This window comes from Balaenoptera borealis, assembly GCF_965194805.1.
Source record: "Balaenoptera borealis genome assembly, chromosome: 2".
Taxonomy (NCBI): domain Eukaryota; kingdom Metazoa; phylum Chordata; class Mammalia; order Artiodactyla; family Balaenopteridae; genus Balaenoptera; species Balaenoptera borealis.
The window spans coordinates 32727297-32749395 of record NC_138867.1 but is presented as its reverse complement, the minus strand read 5'-3'; the positions used below and the strand labels follow the sequence as shown (position 1 = coordinate 32749395).

General features: G+C 35.2%; 1 protein-coding gene across 6 annotated transcripts in view; it reads left to right on the top strand.

Annotated features, from left to right (window-relative positions):
* Positions 1-22099, top strand: part of NUP155 (nucleoporin 155) — a 69509-nt gene that overhangs the window by 36647 nt on the left and 10763 nt on the right. For all 6 annotated transcript variants that reach the window (XR_014241838.1, XM_082382190.1, XM_082382189.1 and 3 more), the window contains 15 exons: positions 547-657; positions 1602-1696; positions 2781-2869; positions 3342-3404; positions 3926-4073; positions 5181-5247; positions 6321-6436; positions 11801-11898; positions 14311-14441; positions 16765-16956; positions 17622-17760; positions 18438-18573; positions 19463-19616; positions 19824-19928; positions 20611-20765. Coding sequence is in view for 5 of the 6 variants with exons in the window: in XM_082382190.1 (XP_082238316.1) it covers positions 547-657; positions 1602-1696; positions 2781-2869; positions 3342-3404; positions 3926-4073; positions 5181-5247; positions 6321-6436; positions 11801-11898; positions 14311-14441; positions 16765-16956; positions 17622-17760; positions 18438-18573; positions 19463-19616; positions 19824-19928; positions 20611-20765 (1799 nt within the window). In the remaining variant the exon portion in view is untranslated. The remainder of the gene's footprint in view (positions 1-546; positions 658-1601; positions 1697-2780; positions 2870-3341; positions 3405-3925; positions 4074-5180; positions 5248-6320; positions 6437-11800; positions 11899-14310; positions 14442-16764; positions 16957-17621; positions 17761-18437; positions 18574-19462; positions 19617-19823; positions 19929-20610; positions 20766-22099) is intronic.

Genomic DNA, 22099 nt, shown 5'->3' with positions numbered 1-22099 from the left:
GAGGCTCCAGACGCGCAGGCTCAGCAATTGTGGCTCACGGGCCCAGTTGCTCCGCGGCATGTGGGATCTTCCCAGGCCAGGGCTCGAACCCGTGTCCCCTGCATTGGCAGGCAGACTCTCAACCACTGCGCCACCAGGGAAGCCCTGAGGGGCAGCTTTTATCATATATTAAATTCTAGTGTTTACTTGAGCCTATATCAGAGCCTTCTATTTTGTTCCACTTATCTGACTCTTTATTCATGTGCTAATACCATGCATAAGATAAAGGTTTATAATATGTTTGTGTCTGACAGAGCCTGCACCCTTTTGCTTTACTTTTTTAAGGGGGAGGGGCAGTGTTCTCTTATTAAGTTTTCTGCATGGGTATATAGATCTAGTATAGGTTAGGAATTGAAATGTAGATGATCTTTTTGACCAGTTTACTTCTTATTCTTTAAGTTATTTTTTTGTTTCATTGCTTTTATTAAATAAGGTAGCAAGGTCAGTTGCTACTAGCCATGCTTGATAAATCTATTATTCGTCCTCTTTCTTTTTTTAACTTCTTAGGGGAGTCTTATGTTTCATAAACTTAGACCTGTAGATCAACTGAGGCATCTACTTGTGAGTAATGTGGGTGGAGATGGAGAAGAGATTGAAAGATTCTTTAAATTACATCAGGTAATTATTTGTACCTTTTTTTTTTTTATTGTGATGGCATTATGTAAGTTAGGATCAAAATACTGTGATTAATACCAGTCTTCCTTTCTTTGCCTTAATCACTGTATGTGTACTGGTACTTGGGAGCAGTATTAATATGCTATAAGAGTTTATGGTAAATGCTCAGATTTTTGTTCTGTCTTTGATAAATTCTTATCATTAAAGTATACTAGTAAGAGTGTGATGTTCAAATTATATGATGAATGTATTTTTATTAAAAGGACAAGATATTTGTAGATAAATAATTTTTTAATTAAAAACTTTTTTTTTTTGCTTAATGACATGAGGAAAATACTTGAGGCAGTAATGATGGGGACTTTAGTATTTTAAAGCCACAACTAGAAATGATGAGGTAAAACTGGAAATGCTTAGTTTAAAATCAGGAATATCAGATCAAAGTTAAATATACACACTCTGAATTCAAACTACCAGCTCCACCATCAGAGTAGGTTACTTGAATTCTCTGAGCTTCCATTTCCTCATGTGTAAAATGTGCATTAAATTATAATATGTGGATTGAGGATTAATATGCTCTAACCTCTTAAAATAGTGCCTGGCACATGACAAGTACTTAATAAATGTTAGCTATTATTGTTATTTTCTAAAAGGTTAAAACACCATGAGAAAAAAACCCGGGGGTGGGGGGGGAATAAACCAGAAACTAAAGTAGAATCTAGATAAAAAGAAAAAGAGAACATCCTTTAATAACAGTGCCTATGATAAACTTTAAAACCAATAGTGTTTACTTCTCCTTTTTCATGCCAGTTTATTTCATTCATTCAGCAAATATTTATCAAGTACCTGCTCTGTGCTAGGCACCGGTTGAAACACTGGATACAGAAGTAAACAAAACTTCTTTTGAAATGTTTATGTTTTACATAAGGAAAGATACTCTTTTTTTACAGGAAGACCAGGCCTGTGCAACTTGCCTTATTCTTGCTTGTTCCACTGCTGCCTGTGACAGAGAAGTATCTGCTTGGGCCACTCGGGCTTTCTTCAGGTATATATCACTTTTCTTTTGTTCTTGGCCACTTTTTTTTAATGGTTGCATTGGCTAATGTGGTTGTTTAAGGGTTTGCAAAACAGTTGAGCAACTATATAGGCAAGTTAGTAAAATTTAAATTGGAAAGGTGATAATACTACTGGAAGCAACTAGATGAGCATAATTTACGCATTGTTACTCTTTCTCTGGATTCTCTTCTCCAACTTCTTTTGTCTAGTCTTCTACCTCAGTTATTATCTCATCTATCTTTTCTACTTCCTCAAACACTACCAGTTCTGCTTTATGTGTATCATTTGCATTGAGAGATTGAGTCACTTTAAGAAAACTTGGTATCAAAGAGATATTATTTGGAAAATATTTAGCTAAGAATAAATTTAAAATGCAATTTTGTTTAAAAGAATTTTTTGAGTAGTCTAACCATAATCTAGTATGAAAATTACAGTACCATATACATATTAAATACATTCTATGCATTGCACTCTTTTTTAGAAATTGCCAGAGTCCCTTATGATTCTTCTTGTTAGCAATTTGAAGTCAACATTTACTAAATAAGTATTTTATTATGTATCTGTGTATATTTCACTGTCAACACAATGCATTTAAAGTCTAATTTTTTTTTAATATAAATTTATTTATTTGTTTATTTATTTATGGCTGTGTCGGGTCTTTGTTGCTGCATGCGGGCTTTCTCTAGTTGCGGCGAAAGGGGACTACTCTTCGTTGAGGTGCACAGGCTTCTCATTGCAGTGGATTCTCTTATTGCAGAGCACGGGCTGTAGGCTTGTGGGCTTCAGTAGTTGTGGCGCTCGGTCTCAGTAGTTGTGGCTTGCGGGCTTTAGAGCACAGGCCAGTAGTTGTGGCACACAGGCTTAGTTGCTCTGCGACGTGTGGGATCTTCCTGGACCAGGGATTGAACCCATGTCCCCTGCATTGGCAGGCAGATTCTTAACCACTGCGCCACCAGGAAAGTCTCTAGTGTTTAAAGCATTTATTTTGAAGCTAAGCAGGACTTGAAACAGTTCTAGCTTTTAAGATGTATAGTTTCACTGAATAAACTCAGCCCTTGTTGTCATAAAAACAGGTATGGTGGTGAAGCACAGATGAGATTTCCAGCCACTCTCCCCACTCCGAGTAATGTTGGTCCCATCCTGGGGTCTCCTGTCTACTCTGGTGAGTATGAAACATTGAAATGAAACTGTCTCTAATAGATTTGAATTTTAGAAGCTTTGTAGCATATTTTAATGGATAAAAAATTTCATTGTATTTTCTTTACTGCTATTGCATTATTAGGGAATAATTCTATAGATGTCTGACTCTTAGTGTTATGATATATTAATATTGAATCTTTAGTGTATACTGGGAAACAAAATAAGATATAACCAGTAGTATTTACAGAACTCATTTGTTATTTATTCAAAAGGAAAGAGTTGAGTGATTTAATAACAAACTCCCACCTCAATGTTTTCCAAAGTGGGGATTGTTAGAAAGTTGCCGGGAAATGAGTCCCTAATTCTTGAATACATTATAGGTGGTGCCACTCCTCACTCTTACGCTTAGAAACAGTTTCTGTGTCTAATTTTGATCAGATACAAAAAAATTGGGAGATAATTTTATAAATCTTTATATTCTTCTTTCTTTTTAGGTTCTCCTGTTCCTAGTGGTAGTACATACCTGAATCCATCCTTTTTGGGAACACCATCTCAAGGTACCTCTTTTCTTTGTTTTAGGTTGCTACTACTATACTTTTTGAGGAGCTGACATTGTGAATTATATTCTTAATGCTTAGAGTGGGAAAGATTAACTTGTCCTATTCCCCTGAAAATAATGTAGTTTAATAGAAGTGGCATCCAAGCAAGTATTGGCATTTGGCCATGAATGCCTTTACTTAGTGTACCTGGAAAGCCCCCTTTTTGAGTATCAGGACTTAATTACCAGCCCTGAACTGTATAATTAGTCCTGTTTTACTCCTAGCATTAAGGTGCAGTGATTGCAAGCTTGCTTTCCTTTTCATCCTGCATTGCCCACACTTGAAAGCCAACTTGGGAGTTCCTCTCCAAGTCTAAATCTCTCTTCTTATCAAGGAAAACCAAATTAAATAACTATTTATTTCAGTATTTTTGTAATTGTTTTTACCTATGGGTCTAGGGACAACTGACTTGGATTATTGAGAATTCTGAATATTTTTAGGTTAAATTTTAAGATTTGTTTTTCTTACGTGTGTACAAGGTGTTCATCCTCCTGCCATGTCAACTCCAGTGTGTGCTGTGGGAAATCCAGCAACTCAGGCCACAAGTATGAGTTGTATGGCTGGGCCAGAGATTGTGTACTCTGGAAAACACAATGGTATTTGCATTTACTTTTCTCGAATCATGGGGTAAGTTTTTCATGGGATAATTAACTATTACTTACCTTGTTCTATTGTGTATAGTTGAACATTTTTAACTTTAAATTTGGGACATCATTTGTCCCTACTAAATTTTACTTATAGTTTAAGCTCACTTGTCCATTAATAAGGTTGTTTTCTGTCATTCAGCTTTTTTATTGTCTAACCATCTATATTTGTTACTGTGTTTTATATATGTATATATATCTTCAAAATATATCTACATATACTAGTATGTAGTGTAACAAACCACCCCGTAACTCAGTGACATGTGTCTGCAAGTCAGTTAGGCAGTTCTGGTCTTGGCTAGGCTCACAATGCATTTGAAATCAGCATTGAGGTTGAAGAGAGTTCTGTCACTCTTGGCTGGACTCTCACATGTTTAGGGTTATGTTTGTGTGTTGGTCTAGAATGGCCTCAGCTGGGACAGCTGGATTGTTCTCCACATGGTCTGTCATCCTCTAGCAGGCTAGTCAGGGATCATAGACTTGGTGGTGGCAAGGTTCCAGGAGAGAGAGTAGAAACTTGGAGAGCCTCAGGATGCCTAGGCTCAGAATTGCTCTACTATCACTTCTGCCTGACTTACTTGGCAGGGGGACATCTCCAAGCCTGCCCAGATTCAAAAGGTGGGAAATAGACTCTTCGTTAAAAGGGAGGCATCAGAGTCATATTGTAAAGAGGATAGGTGTAGGGAGGGATAAAAAATTACAGCCATTTTTCAATCATTCTACCAGATCCACTTAATTATCATGTCTGGTGTGTATTTTTCTTAGATTTGAGATGTATGCTTTCATATGAATCATTTGCTTAAAAATGTGAAACAGTGCAGAACTCACTTTATAAGCTTCCTTGTTTACAATTTATTACCCAGGGTCTTTGATTTTTCTTCAACAATATTTCATTTTGTGAAATGACTTAGATCTGTCAGGTTTGGAAATTTTCCTGGTTTTTTTGTTCTTTCAGATAACTTAGTAAAATGTTAAACGAAGTCATTGCTACACTTTAAAAACTAAATAAACACATACAAAGGAATTTACTACGTATTGTAATTGTTTTTATTCATCTACAGCACAATCATTAAAACATTTTTTGTTCCAGAAACATCTGGGATGCTAGTTTAGTTGTGGAGAGAGTATTCAAGAGTGGCAACAGAGAGATCACTGCAGTAAGTGTGTTATATAAATAACAGTATTCCATTATCTCTGTGGAGCCAGTTTATGTTATTAACGGAGAAGTAGGTTGTTTCATATTTCTTGATGTTATAAACAACATGCAATGATTTTTCCTTTATATACATGTTTGTGTACTTGTCCAGTAAACTGTTCACCCCCTGAGTTATATCTCAGCTCTGTCACTCACTAATGATGAGTAAATTTCTTAACATTTCAGAGCCTGATATCTCACAGTAAAATGAGAATGTATCTCCCTCATAACATTGTTATGAGGGCTAAATAGAATCAGTCCTAATACTTAATACTGCTCAAAGTTACGATTTAATGTTTTGCTTATATGCCCCCAAACTCCAAGAACCTAGCACTAATTTCCATGTATTGGCGTACTTTCCAGAGTGCTTTAAGAAACACAGAAATTTGTACTATCATAAATTCAGGTATTAAGGGGTTTTTTTAATGTGAAGTATGCATGCAATTTATTTTAAGCTTTTTTTCTTTTTAAAATGGAAAGATACTAAATATCTTTTTAACTCTGATACTCTATTTTAAAGTTCTAAGATTTAAAGTTTCTCAGAATCAGAATGTATTTACTTAACATAGTATGTGATTCCATTTGTGAATTTCGAACAGGCAAAACCAGTCTATATTCTATGATAGAGGTAAGAAGAGTGGTCGGTTACCTAGGAGGTAGAATGACTAATGACTAGAAAAGGGGCAATAGGGAACTTTTTTGGGTGTTGGAAATACACTATATTGTGATCTGGGTGGTGACTATATAAAGATGTAAAAAGTTATCAAGGTATTCACTTAAGATTTGTGTATTTTACTGTCTGTAAATTATACCTCATTAAAACCAGAGCAGCAGGGCGGGGAGGGATGTGGGTGTCTAGCCCTTTATTCTGGTCACCAAGTATAAATTGATAAAAGAAATAACTACTGTTTATGAAGATAGGGTACCTCAGAATTAAAACTTCACATTCAATTATGGGTATACAGCATATGTGTTTTTTATAGAAACTTTTTTTTCATTGTTTTTAAATGTTTGAAAATATATCCTTTCTTTCAGATTGAAAGTAGTGTTCCCTCCCAGCTGCTGGAGTCAGTGCTACAAGAACTGAAAGGTTTGCAAGAATTTCTAGACAGAAACTCCCAGTTTACAGGAGGACCATTAGGAAATCCAAAGTAGGAATAAATAAGATTTATTTCCCTTTTTTTTTCTGAGATTTAATTTACATGTTATAAAATTAATCCTTTTAAAAAGTTTCATGGTTTTTAGTATATTCATAAGGTTAAACTATCATCACCACTATCTAGTTCCAGAACATTTGCATCACACCAAAAAGAAACCCTATGCCCATTAGCAGTCACTCTGTGTCTTAATTCAAGCTGAAATAACAAAGATACCATAAACTGACTGGCTTAGACAACAAACATTTATTTTTCATAGTTCTGGAGGCTGGAAGTCTGAGATAGGGTGCCAGCATGGTCAAGTTCTGGTGAGGACCTTCTTCGTGGTTTGCAGACAGCTGCTGTCTTTTTGTGTCCTTACATGGCAGAGAGAAAACCAGACAGCAAGTCCTCTGGTTTCTTCTTAGAAGGGTGGTAATCTTATCATGGGTCTCCACCTTCATGAGCTCACCTAAACTTAATTACCTCCCAAAGGCCATACCTCCAAAAATACTATCACTTTGGGGATTACTATGAATTTGATGGGACACAAACATTCAGTTGGTAACACTGCAAAGTTGTCTTTCCCCTAGTCCCTGGCAAATACTAATCCACTCTCTGTTTCTATGGACCTGCCATATTTTGGATCTTTTATGTAAATGCAGATATATAGTATGTGGCCTTTTGTTTCTGGCTTTTCTCTTAGCATAATATTGTCATGTTCATATATAGTAGTGTATATCAGTACTTGGTTTCATTTTTCAGTTCATCGTTTGATGCACATTTGGCTTGTTTCACCTTTTTTTCTTTTTCTTTTTTTTAATTGATTTTTTGTTTTTTATTGAAGTATAGTTGATTCACATTGTTGTGTTTCAGCTTTTTGGCTATTATGAATAATGCTGATATGCACATTCCTGTAAAAGTTTTTGTGTGGACACATGTTTAGGATGAACAATTTTTGTTGCTGTTGTTATAAAAGTAATATGGACTTGTAAAAAATTCACATCACTCCCCTGATGAATTAATTTGAAGTATGACGATATAAACTTTCAAATCATATGTGAACATACATGAATATATGAATATACACATACGTATATGAATGTATATTCATATATGAATATGCACTTCTTTTTTAATACAATTTTTAAAGCTTATACTCCATTTACAGTTATTAAAAAATAATTGGCTATATTCCTTGTGTTTTACAATACATCCTCATAGCCTGTCTTATACCCAGAAGTTTATACCTCTCACTCCCCTACCCTTATATTGCCCACCCCCCCCACCCCCTCCCCACTGGTGGCCACTTGTTTGTTCTCTATATCTGTGAGTCTGCTTCTTTTTTGTTATATCCACCAGCTTGTGTATTTTTTAGATTCCACATATAAGTGATATCATACAGCATTTGTCTTTCTTTGTTTTATTTCACTTAGCATAATGCTCTGCAAGTCCATCCATGTTGCTGCAGGTGACAAAATTTCGTTCTTTTTTATGGCTGAGTAGTAGTCCACTGTAAAAATAGGATCTAAGTAGGCATACTTTTTGTGAAACATTGTTTACATTCAGTATATTCTTTAGAGCATTCCAAATCAATAGAATAAATTTTGTTTGTATTGGCTACATGTTATTCCATTATATTCAAGCAATTAGTGGTATAACTCTATTCGTAATTAGGTTGTTTCTATTTCTTGATGGTATAAACAGGGTTCAGTGAGTGTTCTTTATACATGTTTGTGTACTTGTTCAGTAATATTCAGATGAATTTCTTTAGAAGTGAAATTTGGGGATACAAGAGCTTTTAAAAATGTTGGTATGTAGTATTTGGTTGTCCCCTGTGAAGGTTATACCAATTATTTTTATTTTTAGCCTTCAGAACTCTTTTAAGTGTATCTTAACATGTATATATTGATTTCTAGCCCCTGCCACTTTTTTATTCAGTTTAAGAATCTTTGTCTTTTTAACCCCATCTCATTTTGTTGGGGTTAATTAAATGTTTGACATATTTCTCACCATCCTGAACTTGTGGGCTTTGTTGTGGTTTTGGGTTTGTTTGTTTGTTTGTTTTTCTCCCCTTCCGTTTTACTGGATTGATTTTAAAGTTTTATATATGACTTTTCTTCTTCTGATAGTTTTAAATTCTGAAAAATATACATCTCAGTCATCATTAATAATTGAACAGAATCTGTTATCTTACCTCCTTCCCCTGCCCTCTACCACTGTTCTTCTTCCTACATAGCTGGAATTTTAGTTGGAAGGTGTTTTTTTTTTTTCTTTTCCACCATTATATTCTTCTGTTAATAGTTTCTAAGCAATTTATTGAATTTACAATTGTAGCCTCAATTATAACCTTCAATTTTGTAACCTACTACTTTGCTAATTTCTCTTTACTGTTTTTAGTAGTTTTTTTCATTGAGTTTTTTGGATTTTTCAAATATGTCATCCTGTCATCTGCAAATAGAGATAGTTCTACCATTTTCTTTCTAACTCTAGTTACTTTCTCCTGTCTGCATAGGCTAATATCTCCAACATGGTGTTAAAGAGTGGAGATAATGGTGCACATCCTGCTCTTATTCCTGACTTTAATGGGGAAGTGTATAGTGTTTCCCCACTAAAGAGGATGCCTAGATATAGTTTAACATGATAAGAAAATATCCATCCATTTCTATTTTATTGTGTATTTTTATAAAGTGAGTATTGAAGTATGTCAAATGTGTTGTCTACATCTTATAGAGATGATTGTATAATTTTTTTCCTTACCTTTATTAAGAGATTTCCTAATTTCAACCAACCCTCACAACATTAGTCTCACTGAGTATGGGAATTTTTAAATAGCTTTTTGAGATAAAACTTACATACCATAAAATTCACTTGTTTTAAATAGGTTCAGTGATTTAGTAAATATATAGAATTTCTTCAGTCATGACAACATTCCATTTTTAGGCCACATCCGTCTTGCTCATTTGCAGTCACTCCCCATTTCTACCCTTCAGCCCCAAACGATTACTAATGTATTCTATCTCTGTAGATTTACATATTCTTGATATTTCATATAAATGGAATCATACAGTGTGTGGTCGTCAGAGTCTTAGTATCTTTGCTTTGCTTCTTCAGGTATGTTCCATGCACATACAGCCTGGGAGGTGAGCCCAGAAGTTGTGTTCATCTTCCTCAGAATTAGGGGATCTCCTCCTCCGGCCTCTTCTTGCTCTGATTTCCCATATATTCCCTAGCTCACAGAGGCCTCTTTTACTGGTCCTCTGGATAGAAAGTCAGTGTTTTCTCCCAGTTTTCACTGTCTTGTCATACAGCTTTGCAGAAGTGGTGGTGCCTTTGGGGCAAAGCATCAAGAGAAATAACTGATTCCCTCCAAACTTTTTGGACCACAGAGCCCCCTTTTCTCAGTTCTTCTGCTCCAGTGTTTCTCAACCTTGGCACTGTAGACATTGTAGACTGGATAATTCTTCATGCTGGGGGCTGTCTTGTGCATTGCAGGATGTTTAGGATTATCCTTGGCCTCTGCCTACTAGATACCAGTAGCTCTCCCCAATTATGACTCAAAATGTCTCCAGACGTTGCTGAATGTTCCTTGGGAGTTTTACTCACCATACTGTTTTGAGACTCAGTTCACCTTTGGACAAAGCCTGAAGATAAAGGAGTGGGGGGGGAACCCAGTATACTCACCTCTATATGGATTATCATTCGAGTTTTGACTTCCCCTCATCAATCTGTGTGCTATTAGAGTCCTCAGGTGAGTAGTTGCTTTTTGTATAGTGTCCAGAGTTCCCAGTTGTAGTCAGTGAGAGAGACTGTAGCAGGCTTACTCCATCTTGGCCAGCACCATCAGTTGAGTTTTTTATTTAGTATCATTATGTGAATCTGGTTTCAAACGTATTTAATGTGTTTCAATCCATTGCAGGTTGTTTTTTCAATGGAAAATTATCCCAACCTTTTGCCTCTTCAGACTGCTCTGGAGTCCTTTTTGACAGTATTTGGTAGCATCTTTGCTTTCTAGCATGACAGGACATTTCGGGCTCATTTGGTACAATTCTTGCCCTAGAAGTGGATTTGGCCATTTCTCTAGGGAGCCCTGGTTTCTTTTGGTAGGAAAGGGTATTAGAGACTACAGCTAGAGGTATTAATTCCTACTGGTCATGCTGTATGTTGTTTTGTTTTTTATTTTTTTTAATACAACAAAATTATGAGTTTGTATCGTTTTTCAGTTCAGATTTAAGATTAAAGGGAATTTGCTCAGTTTCTTTTATAGTATAGTTGTATTGCTTTTACCCTAAAAATTTTGTTTTCTAACGACATTGACATAATCACTTATGAACTTCATCCGGCAGTGTACCTATTATAGCTTCAGTAGTCATACTTTTTTTTTTTGCCATGCTCCATGGCTTGCAGGATCTTAGTTCCCCGATCAGGGATCGAACCCGTGCTCCCTGCATGGAGTCTTAACCACGGGACTGCCAGGGAAGTCCCTCTTTTTTATTTTAAATGGAAGTATAGTCCATTTACAGTATTATATTGGTTTCAGGTGTACAGCATTGTGATTCAGTATTTTTACAGATTATACTCCATTGAAAGTTATTACAAGATAATGGCTATAATTCCTTGTGCTATACAGTACATCCTTTTTGCTTATCTATTTTTTACATAGTATTTTGTATCTCTTAATCTCATACCTCTAATTTGCCCTTCCCCTCTTCCCTCTCCCACTTAGTAACCACTAGTTTGTTTTCTATGCCTGTGAGTCTGTTTCTCTTTTGCATATACATTTTTTGTTTAAGTTCATCATTCTTTTCTTTGCATCCCTGAAGTTGCATTAAGAGCTGAAATAATCAGATTCTTCACCAAATGAGCACCAAATGCTTTTATTAGCTCATTTCTCTCAGTGATCAGTATTTCCTGACAGCAGGTTCTTTGCTTTTCACTTTTGTCCTGAAGTTTTCATATCTGTAAAATGGTATTCTTAATAATACGTACCTTACAGAGTTGTTGTATTATGTTAAATCATTGGTGGGGACAGAAAGCAAGTGTTTGATAAATGGAAGCTATTGTTATTATCCATTTACTCTCAGTGAAAATTTAAGCATCTGAGAGATTAAAATGCTCCAGGTGTAAATTGTTGAATTGATTGGTCAGTGATTATTTCACTAATCTACAGAGGAAAAGAATATTTACAGCATATTCCAGTTCATTATATACAGAATAGGCAAATTTATAGAATCAGAAAGTAGATTAGCTGTTGCTTAGCGTAGGGCGGGGGAAATGAGAATAGACTGCTAATGGAAAGTGAGTAAAAATGTTCTAAAATTAAGTTGTGGTGATAGTTGCACAACCCTATGAATATACTTTCTGGAATTTTTGTTTCAGTACTACTGCCAAAGTGCAGCAGAGGCTGATAGGATTCATGCGCCCTGAAAATGGAAATACCCAGCAAATGCAACAGGAGCTGCAGAGGAAGTTTCATGGTAAATTATTGCTTCTGATCAGTTAAATGTACATGACCCCAGTAAAGAGTCTTATTAGGTGAATAGAAAACAGTAGACATCTCCTAATAAGATCGTTTGTGGTAACAAATATTTTTATTAAAATAATATTAGTGTGATTTGAAAAGTAAGATGATGTGGACATCATGTGTTTCCGCAACTTTCAGCTCATAAAAGGTTTTCATTTCTTCCACCAGAAAGCATGATACACACTTTTTTTTTTTTAACTTTTTTTGGGGGCGGGGGGGGTGGGTGCTGCATCCCGTGGCCTGTGGGATCTTAGTTCCCCGACAAGGGATCAAACCCAGGCCCCCTGCAATGGAAGCGAGGAGTCGTAACCACTGGACCACCAGGGAATTCCCCAATACACACCTTTTTTTAATGAATTTTTTTATTGTGCTAAAATATGCATAACATAAAATTTACCGTTTTAACCATTTTTAAGTGTACAGTTCAGTGGCATTCAGTAAGTTAAGTTCACATGATGTACTGTAGCATGGTGATTGCAAATATCACCACTATCCATCTCCAGAACGTTTTCATCTTTCTAGTCTGAAACTCTGTACCCATGAAACAATAACTCCCCGTTTTCCCCTGCCCCCAACCCCTGACAGTCACCTTTTTTTTTTTCCTGTCTTTGAATTTTACTACCCTGTGTACCTCATGTAAGTGGAGTCATGTAGTATTTGTTTTTTTGTGACTGCCTTATTTCACTTAGCATATAATGTCTTCAGAGTTCACATGTGTAGTGGCATGTGTCAGAATTTCCTTCCTTTCTGAGACTGAATAGTACTCCATTGTGTGTATCAACCACATTTTGTTTATCCTTTCATTTGTTGGTGGACACTTAGGTTGCCTTCATCTTTGGGGTATTGTGAATAATCCTGCTATGAACATGGTGTACAAATAGAAATTTGAGTCCCTACTTTTAATTGTTTTATTATATATCCAGAAGTGTAATTGCTGGATTATGTGTAATTCTGTTTTTAATTTTTTGAGGAGCCACCATAACTTTTCCATAGCAACTATACCATTGTATTGGTACATTTCCACCGGTAGTACACAAAATATTCCAATTCCTCCACATTGTCACCAATAATTTTTCTTTTTCTTTTTTTTTAAAAACATTTCTATCCTAATGTGTGTGAAGTGGTATTTCTTGTAGAGTTAAAAATATGAATCAAATGTTAGGTTGTGTTTTTTTATTTATTATAAAAAGTAACAACTAAGGAAACAGCAAGGGAACTGAAAAGTTCTTATAACCAGTAATTATTCCAGATGTGAACTGGCATAGTAATAAAATATTGTTTAAATTTTGCCTACCATTCAATTTTTTTTTTAAGTTCTTTTGCCTTCTATTGTTTGAGCCAGTTATTCTGGCTGATAGAACTTTGCTAGTTAAGACTCAGCTATTTACTTTTGTCCCAACGTACTTTCTTTCCTTCCTGCTGGACCTAGTTTTCTGTTCACTATTTTGTAAATTCTTCTTTCAGTACTTCTTTTCAAGTAAGCTTGACAAAATACAAGCATTGGTAAGGATTTATACAAAGGGGAGCATTCAAATTGCTGACGGTATGCACTGAAATAACCACTTTGGAGAGCAATTTGATCATATATATTAAAAGCTAAAAATGCATATGCATTCAAAGCCAGCAGTTTCACTTCTAGGTATATATTCAGGAACAGTCTTTATCAGACATTTTTCCCACAATAAGTAATAATTTTTATATTATGACCCAGATATTTAAAAGCATATACACGCAACAGAATTTTAAGAAATAACTATACCTATTTTATACTCTAATATTTTTTTTCCTTTTTAAGGGGAAAAAAATAAATCTGTCATGACTGACTGAATTGATTTCATGATTCGCCAATGCATCTTAATTTGAAAAACAGTCGTAGCAAAACCTGACTGTGTTTTCGAGGAGACCTTTTTTAAGGATATTTATTGCATTATTGTTGTAGTAGCAAAACATTGGAAACAACAGAAATGTCCTTCATGTGGAAAATGGACCTAATTGTGGTATACTTACATAATGGAACACTCAGCAATTAAAATAAATGTATTGATACTAGATTTTTATTTATCAGTATGGGTAGCCTGTGAAAATATAACTGGGCAGAAAAAGCAATGGTGTAAATTGTCTAAAAACAGCAACATTTTTACTGTTTATGTATGCATACACACAGAAGCACTTATATATAGTGAGAAGATAAAACTGAATTCAACAACTCATGAGCATGGTTGCCTATGAGGGGAGGAAGGAGAACAATGAGGATTTCAACTTTAACTATAGTTGTCGTTATTTGAGATAAAGTGTTGTTTTACTTAAAATAAAACAACTTAACCTGTCATTTTTCAAAACTTCATGAGTTATGTTTTGTAATTAGAGGCTCAACTGAGTGAAAAGGTTTCACTTCAGGCAATCCAGCAGTTGGTTCAAAAATCATACCAGGCTCTGGCTTTATGGAAACTTCTTTGTGAACATCAGTTCACTGCCATTGTAGGAGAACTTCAGAAGGTAGGATATTTTTCCCCCTAAGATCGTACTATTAATTCTGTGCTTAGTTTGTTTGCTTTTGAGTGAGCTGTAATCTTTCACTTAGGTTCAGAAGAGGATTATTTTGGGAAGCATTTAGGTTATGATCAAATTAATGTGTTATGAGAAAATTGCACTAAAGCATGATAACTTGAGGGATTCATTGTCAAAACCACAAGTTATTACAGTATATGAGAACTTTGTTGTGATATGTGAATGAACTCTTACTTTACCAAAAATATTTTTCAAACAGTAGATTGTAACCTTTATTTGGGCTACAGATCCCTTCGGGAATCTGATCAAAACTCTTTCTCCCCACCTTCAAAGAACGCATACAGACACATACATAAAATTTTTGCATGTAATTTCAAGAAGTCCAGTGACCTAAATTAAAATTAAACATTCCTACTTTAAAGAAAAATGTTTGCCACTGTGGAAAATGAATGGTGTTTGCTGTCCTCATTGGAATCCTTTTTAAGGATAAAGGTAATTTGCATTTATCTAAATGTTAGGTCATTTAGGGGGAATGTATTCCTACCTATTAGTTTAATTGGGAGCATTTCTAAACGTACACAAAAGTACAGCAAGTACAACAACTAATCCCCCATACACAATTTATTTGCATTCAACATTTTCACAATTTTACCAACTTTGCTTAATCTATCCCTTATTTTCTTTTTCTTTACTGAATTATTTTAAAGTAGATCCCTAACATCATGTCCTTTCATTCCTCTATATTTTAATATGTATTCCTTTGGCCATTTTCTTGAATACCAATGTCATTATCACATTTAGCAATATTGCCACTAATTCTTTTGGGTAACATCTAAAATAATGAAATTTCTGTGTCTTAAAAATATCTTTTTATAGATTGGTTCATTCTAATCAGAATCTAAACAGTTGGTTCACTCATTGAATTTGGTTGTTTTTTCTCTTAAATCTCTCAGTCTAGAGCAATTTTCTCTCTCTCTCTCTCTCTCTTTGGTGGGAGGGGGTTGCTATTGCCTTGTAGGCATCAGGTCATCAATCTTGTAGAATCCCAACATTCTGAGGTTGTCTTTACCTTCCTTGTAGTCAACTTGTTCATCTATTTCCTGAATTTTCTATGAAATGGAAGTCAAGTTTACAGAGGCTTGATAAGTTCAGTTTTTTTTGTTGTTATTTGTTTGTTTTTTATCTATTTTATTTTTGGCTGCATTGGGTCTTCATTGCTGCGCACGGGGTCTCTGTAGTTGCAGCAAGTGAGAGCTACTCTGCGGTACACGGGCTTCTCATTGTGGTGTCTTCTCTATTGCAGAGCACAGGCTTTAGGTGCATGGGCTTCAGTAGTTGTGGCACACGGGCTCAGTAGTTGTGGCTCATGGGCTCTAGATCACAGGCTCAGCAGTTGTGGCGCACGGGCTTAGTCACTCTGCGGCATGTGGGATCTTCCCAGATCAGGGCTTGAACCCATGCCCCCTGCATTGGCAGGCGGATTCTTAACCACTGCGCCACCAGGGAAGCCCCAGGTCCATTTATTTGAGAAAGAATAGCACATACTTTTTTTTCCTCTTTTAAAAACTCAAGTGAATATGTTTAATTATGAAAGCTATTTCCTTTTCCATGCCAGGTAGAATAATGATTTTTAGTTTTATTGGCTGGTAAGAATAATGTAGGTCAATTTTTAGGCTAGGTATCTTTTTTGTGATCCATCTTCAAAACTTTCCTTCCCTATATGCTCAAGGAATGCAAATTAAATATTAATCCAAAAAATTTGAACATAGATTGTATATTTGCTGAAATTTAGGGAAAAAATAGCAGTCAGATCACTAAACAGAATGTTACTATAGTATAAATCACCTCAGTACTTTAGAACTCCATTTTAGCAAGCAGATTTGTTTAAATAAGATCAAACTCCAATGTTAGAAGTCCTTGAATAATAGAATTCAAATGTTATTTTGGAAAAATAAATGTAAGCCCAAGATTTTTTAATGTAGCTAATTGATTGTTTTTTCCTGATTATAACTAAAGTCAGGAAGCCTGTCTCGAATTTTGACTCCACCTGGGTTTTGCTTTCCTCATTGGTAAAGTGAGAGATTTGGAATAGGCATACTGTGGATTCTTTTACAATTCTCAATGATTCTATGAAAATCTGTAAAATTTTATTATTTTTTATAGTTTAGTATATTTTATCTTTTGAATTATAGAGTCTATTAATGTTTTGATATTTTAAATTATTAAAGAAATTTCATTCTGTGTGGAAATACATTTTTGATACATTTTTCTATATTTTTGATCAGAAGAGGATTTTCTTTTATACTCCTAGGAATTTCAAGAACAGTTGAAAATCACCACCTTTAAAGATCTGGTAATCAGGGACAAGGAACTGACTGGGGCGTTAATTGCTTCTCTAATCAACTGCTACATCAGAGATAATGCTGCTGTTGATGGCATTAGTTTACACTTACAGGACATCTGCCCACTTCTGTATAGCACTGATGATGCAGTTTGTTCTAAGGTATGATGCTTTGTTACTCATTTCAGTGTTTCTTACAGGAGGTTTCATGGTATGATGAAAGCACACTAGAATTGTAATCAGGAACTGTTGTCTTTTGTTTGACATACGACCTTGGTTAGGTCTTTTAACCTTCCATGGCGTCAGGATCCTCATCTGTGTAAGAAAGACGTTGGAATATATTATTTCTTAAAATCCATATATAAATTTTTCATAAAGAATCTTTGATAGTATTTCTAGACGGTATTTTAAAAATGGTTAACTATGCCTTTCCTTAAAAATTAAGAAAAAAATCACTAAAACTTTGTCTGTAATCAATTAGAGCTAATTGGGCAATTTTTATTGATCCTTTCCTACAGGTGAAAAAAATTTAAAAAATCAGTGTTGCTTGGACTGCCTGCTGACCAATAATGTATTGACTAGGCGAGAGATTTACCAGTCAAAAGCTGTCTTGCTTACATATTTGTGAGAGGAATTAAGAATAGCTAGGATTTTTTGGTCAAAAACTTTTCTGCCTAAAATTAAGAAGAAGTAAGTTTGTAGAGTTGTTTTTATCTTTGATGATAATAAACCGGATGTAAATTTAGACGTAGACTAAACAAAACTTGTATTGACAGCATCATCCATGTGCTTGTATCTTTTTAAGTTCTTGTCATCTCTACTTCTAGGCAAATGAGCTTCTCCAGCGTTCCCGACAAGTTCAAAATAAGATTGAAAAGGAAAGAATGTTAAGGGAATCATTAAAGGAGTATCAAAAAATCAGCAATCAAGTGGACCTGTCCAGTGTTTGTGCTCAGTATAGACAAGGTGAGAAACAAAATGTTCTTCATACCTTCTGCTTAACTCAGAGGGAGATCTTCCTTCAGCTTTCAGTAGCCCAAGTGATATGACACAGGGAATTCATTTCTTATGTCTTAGTATTTGATGACTGCACCAGCGTCTACAAAAGCTATAATGCTCTTTTTATATCTTGAAATGTGTAACTTTTTAACATTGGGGTTTCAGTCCTATTCCAGTTAAACTACTACCTGTGTTAGATTGCTTTCTGGGTTACATTTATTTTTCAGATGCTTTAGATTCTTTTGACTAATTTTAAAAATACTACCTGTCTACTCACTTTAAAATTACTTTAAATCAAATCTAACATAATGTAGTAACTGTTAGTACAGGTACTACTTTGAATCCTAAGATTTTTTTTCCATCAAGGAACTGCAACCCTCCTTTTTGCTATTTTAAGTATGAAATTTTTTTGCAGTGAAGAAAATACATATAATAGCTGCCTTTTAAGCATGTTGGAACCTAGTTCTTCAGTAGACTCATCAGAAATATTTTATATGATGCTGTCACCTGAGTGACTGATATACAGTAGAAACCTCATAGTAGTAAACATAATAACCTTGGTCAGTATTTTTATAAGCCATCTAAGGAAAATGTATCCACTTAATAATATGCCTTAATTCTTTGTCCTTTGTCTTTCCTGTTAGTGCGTTTTTATGAGGGTGTAGTGGAGCTCTCTCTTACTGCTGCAGAGAAAAAAGATCCTCAGGGTCTTGGACTTCATTTCTATAAACATGGAGAACCAGAAGAAGACTTCGTGGGACTTCAGGCTTTCCAAGAAAGGTGAGTTTTATCACCTTAGCAGATGCAACTTTATGGATATAGACTGTTCTTTGTGTAAAGTTTGACTGATGGTATTAGGAAAATAATATTTCAAGTACAACTCATAAAATTGAATTATGCTTTCACCTAAAAATGTCTTGTTTTATCAAAGGTGTGAAGCAGTATTCTAATTATTAGCCTAGGGATAAAATTATAGCCTGGTGGGAATTCTTAAGGACCTAAATGTTTTTGAACTTGCCTCTTTGGTTTTCCTGAGATTGTATTAATGTCAATTTGAAATGCAATAACGATTTTGGAAACAAAACTGCTGCTTCACCCGCCCCACCCCCAATGTCTGGTTCTGGATGAAGATTAGTATTTTAAAGGATGATTTTTAAATGTTCATAGATTATTAGAGACTGCTTTAAAAAAAAAAGTATGTCCATAAAGGAAATATATAACCAATCTAAGATGTGTTTCATTTTTATGACTTTACCCTTTTAAACAAGTGCTTCTCAAACCTATTGAAAAAGCATATGATTTGTATTGTTTTTATTTTTATTTATTTTTAATTTCATTGGAGTACAGTTGCTTTACAGTGTTGTGTTACTTTCTACTGTACAGCAAAGTGCATCAGCTATACGTATACATATATCCCCTCTTTTTTGGATCTCCTTCCCATTTAGGTCACCACAGAGCACTGAGTAGAGTTCCCTGAGCTACACAGCAGGTTCTCAACTATGGATACTATGTATAAAATAGATAACTAATGATTTGTATTATTTTTAATACCAAATTGTGTGTGTGTGTGTATTTTCTCCAAAATTCTCTTTAGTTTATATTTCAATTAGGTAAGATAAACCAATTGATAACTAAATCATGTAATTGCTCCTTTTTCATTCTTTTTCAGATTAAACAGTTACAAGTGTATTACAGATACACTTCAAGAACTGGTAAATCAAAGTAAGGCTGCTCCTCAGTCTCCCAGTGTACCCAAAAAACCTGGACCTCCAGTGTTGTCATCTGATCCCAATATGCTGAGTAATGAAGAAGCAGGCCATCATGTAAGGGACATAGCATGTTTTCGTTCTGAAAATACACTGTGTTTAGATGTTCTGTGTGGTGGTGGCGGCATAACCATCTTGGAAAGGGTAGTAACTCTTAGAACTTACCATTTAAGGATTCTTGATTTCTTACCAGAAGCCTATAAAGCTAAGGAGTCATTTTGAGCCTTTAACTGTGCTAATTTTTTACTGTTTTCTTTATTTTAGTTTGAACAAATGCTTAAATTGTCTCAAAGATCCAAAGATGAACTCTTTAGTATTGCCCTTTATAATTGGCTAATACAAGCTGACCTTGCAGATAAACTACTACAGGTAAAAAATATTTTTTCTACCAATGTTGTTAATTTATATTTTTAAGTGGCATAACTCAGTGGGTTAAGCACATATATAGTCATAAGGAAGTTCAGTTTTTCACCCTGTACCAACCGTTAGGTGTTAGTGAAAAGCCAAGTAATGTAATGCCTTTTCCTAGTGAGCAAGGTAGTCTTTTGGTCTAGTTTTCTTGTTATTCAGAAGCTGATTGGGATTTTTTATATCGTGGGGTGAAAATCAATGGATTATGAGTTAGGAGACCTGAACTTTGTCTTAGCTCTGCCATTAAGCCACTTCACAAATAAATGTCCTTTCACTACCCTAAGTCATAGTGTTCCTCATTCTGTAAAATGAATATATGGCATTTGATAATTGCAAGGATGGTTTTGAGCTCAGAATCTAGGAGTCAATAGCTGTGTTCTCAAAGTTTATTAAAAGATTTGTAATTGGATTATAATAAATTGTTTTTATCAACCTAATGCAACTATCATAGCAATTCTTTGATTAACTGTGGTAAAACAATCATTTATAATGAGAAAAATTGCCCTCTCTTATCTGTTACTGGATTATAAAATTGCTTATGAATTCATAAAACAAGGCACACCTATAAAATGATATATTTACTATCTGAAGAGCAAGTGGGTAGTCAGAAAATGTTTCTGAGTAACTTTACAATTTCCAGATTGCTTCTCCATTTCTGGAGCCACATCTAGTCCGAATGGCCAAAGTTGATCAAAACAAAGTTCGTTACATGGATTTACTCTGGAGGTATTATGAGAAGAACAGAAGTTTTAACAGTGCTGCTCGTGTCCTATCCAAATTGGCTGACATGCATAGGTATGGCCTAATATTCTCACTGTGACGAATAATTGATAACTGGGCTATATCTAGTTACATCCAGATTTCAGATATTAAATAAAACCTTATTCAGGTTATACATATATAGAATTTTTATGCTTTTGCTTGGATTTACCTAAAGTTTATAGTTTTCTCTTTTTGTTTGTTTTTAATAATGTGTAGCAGGTACCAAATACCTCCTACTAAATAGACTCTCTATTCAAACTATCTTGTAAATCCTTTTCTTTAAAGTATGTCTTTAGATTCTTTCCTATTAACAGCAATTAATTACTATTCTTTTTCTTTTTAAATATTTATTTATTTATTTTTATTTGGTTGGGCTGGGTCTTAGTTGAGGCAGGCGAGCTGCTTAGTTGCGGCATGTGGGCTCCTTAGTTTCGGCTCACTGGCTCCTTAGTTATGGCATGTGAACTTTTAGTTCTGACATGTATGTGAGATCTAGTTCCCTGACCAGGGATTGAACCTGGGCCCTCTGCCTTGGGAGCGTGGAGTCTTAACCACTGCATCACCAGGGAAGTCCCTTAATTACTATTCTTAACTAAAGGACAAAAAATACTTCTCAAAGTCTTTATAATTTCAAACGTTCAGCAAATTCCAGGCTAATTTCCTCTACTCTCTTTAAATTACTGAATAGGTCTTAGAGCGTATGTATTGAGGATTGTTAAGAATCCTGTTAAAGAGTGCATTGAAATTTCTAATTAGATTGTCGTATCAAAAGACAACTTAAAATTTTGGACAGATCATTAATTTGACCCTCTTTTCATTTGGAATTTTCTTTGCCACAATAGTGCAGTGCTATTTCTAAAATCTGGAGATTGGTTAAGTTAGGACAAGGAGGTGTTTGAGACAAGGTTGTTATTAAACCAAGTTAATCAGAATGGTTACTTAAATCACCCAGGTATGGCTAATAGCAAGTGTGAGAGTTTGTGTATCTGTGTGTGTGTGTGCTCATGCAGTTGTAATTGTTGCATGTATGGGCCCAAGGCATTTTTGGTCTTCTTGTTGTCTTTGGTCGTAATAGTCATTTGGGTTTTTTTGTTTGTTTGTTTGTTTGTTTTATTTTTGGCTGTGTTGGGTCTTCGTTGCTGTGCGTGGGCTTTCTCTAGTTGCGGCGAGTAGGGGCTACTCTTCATTGCAGTGCACGGGCTTCTCATTGCAGTGGCTTCTCTTGTTGCAGAGCATGGGCTCTAGGCTCGCGGCTTCAGTAGTTGTGGCATACGGGCTTAGTTGCTCCGCGGCCTGTGGGATCTTCCCGGACCAGCACTTGAACCCGTGTCCCCTGCATTGGCAGGAGGATTCTTAACCACTGTGCC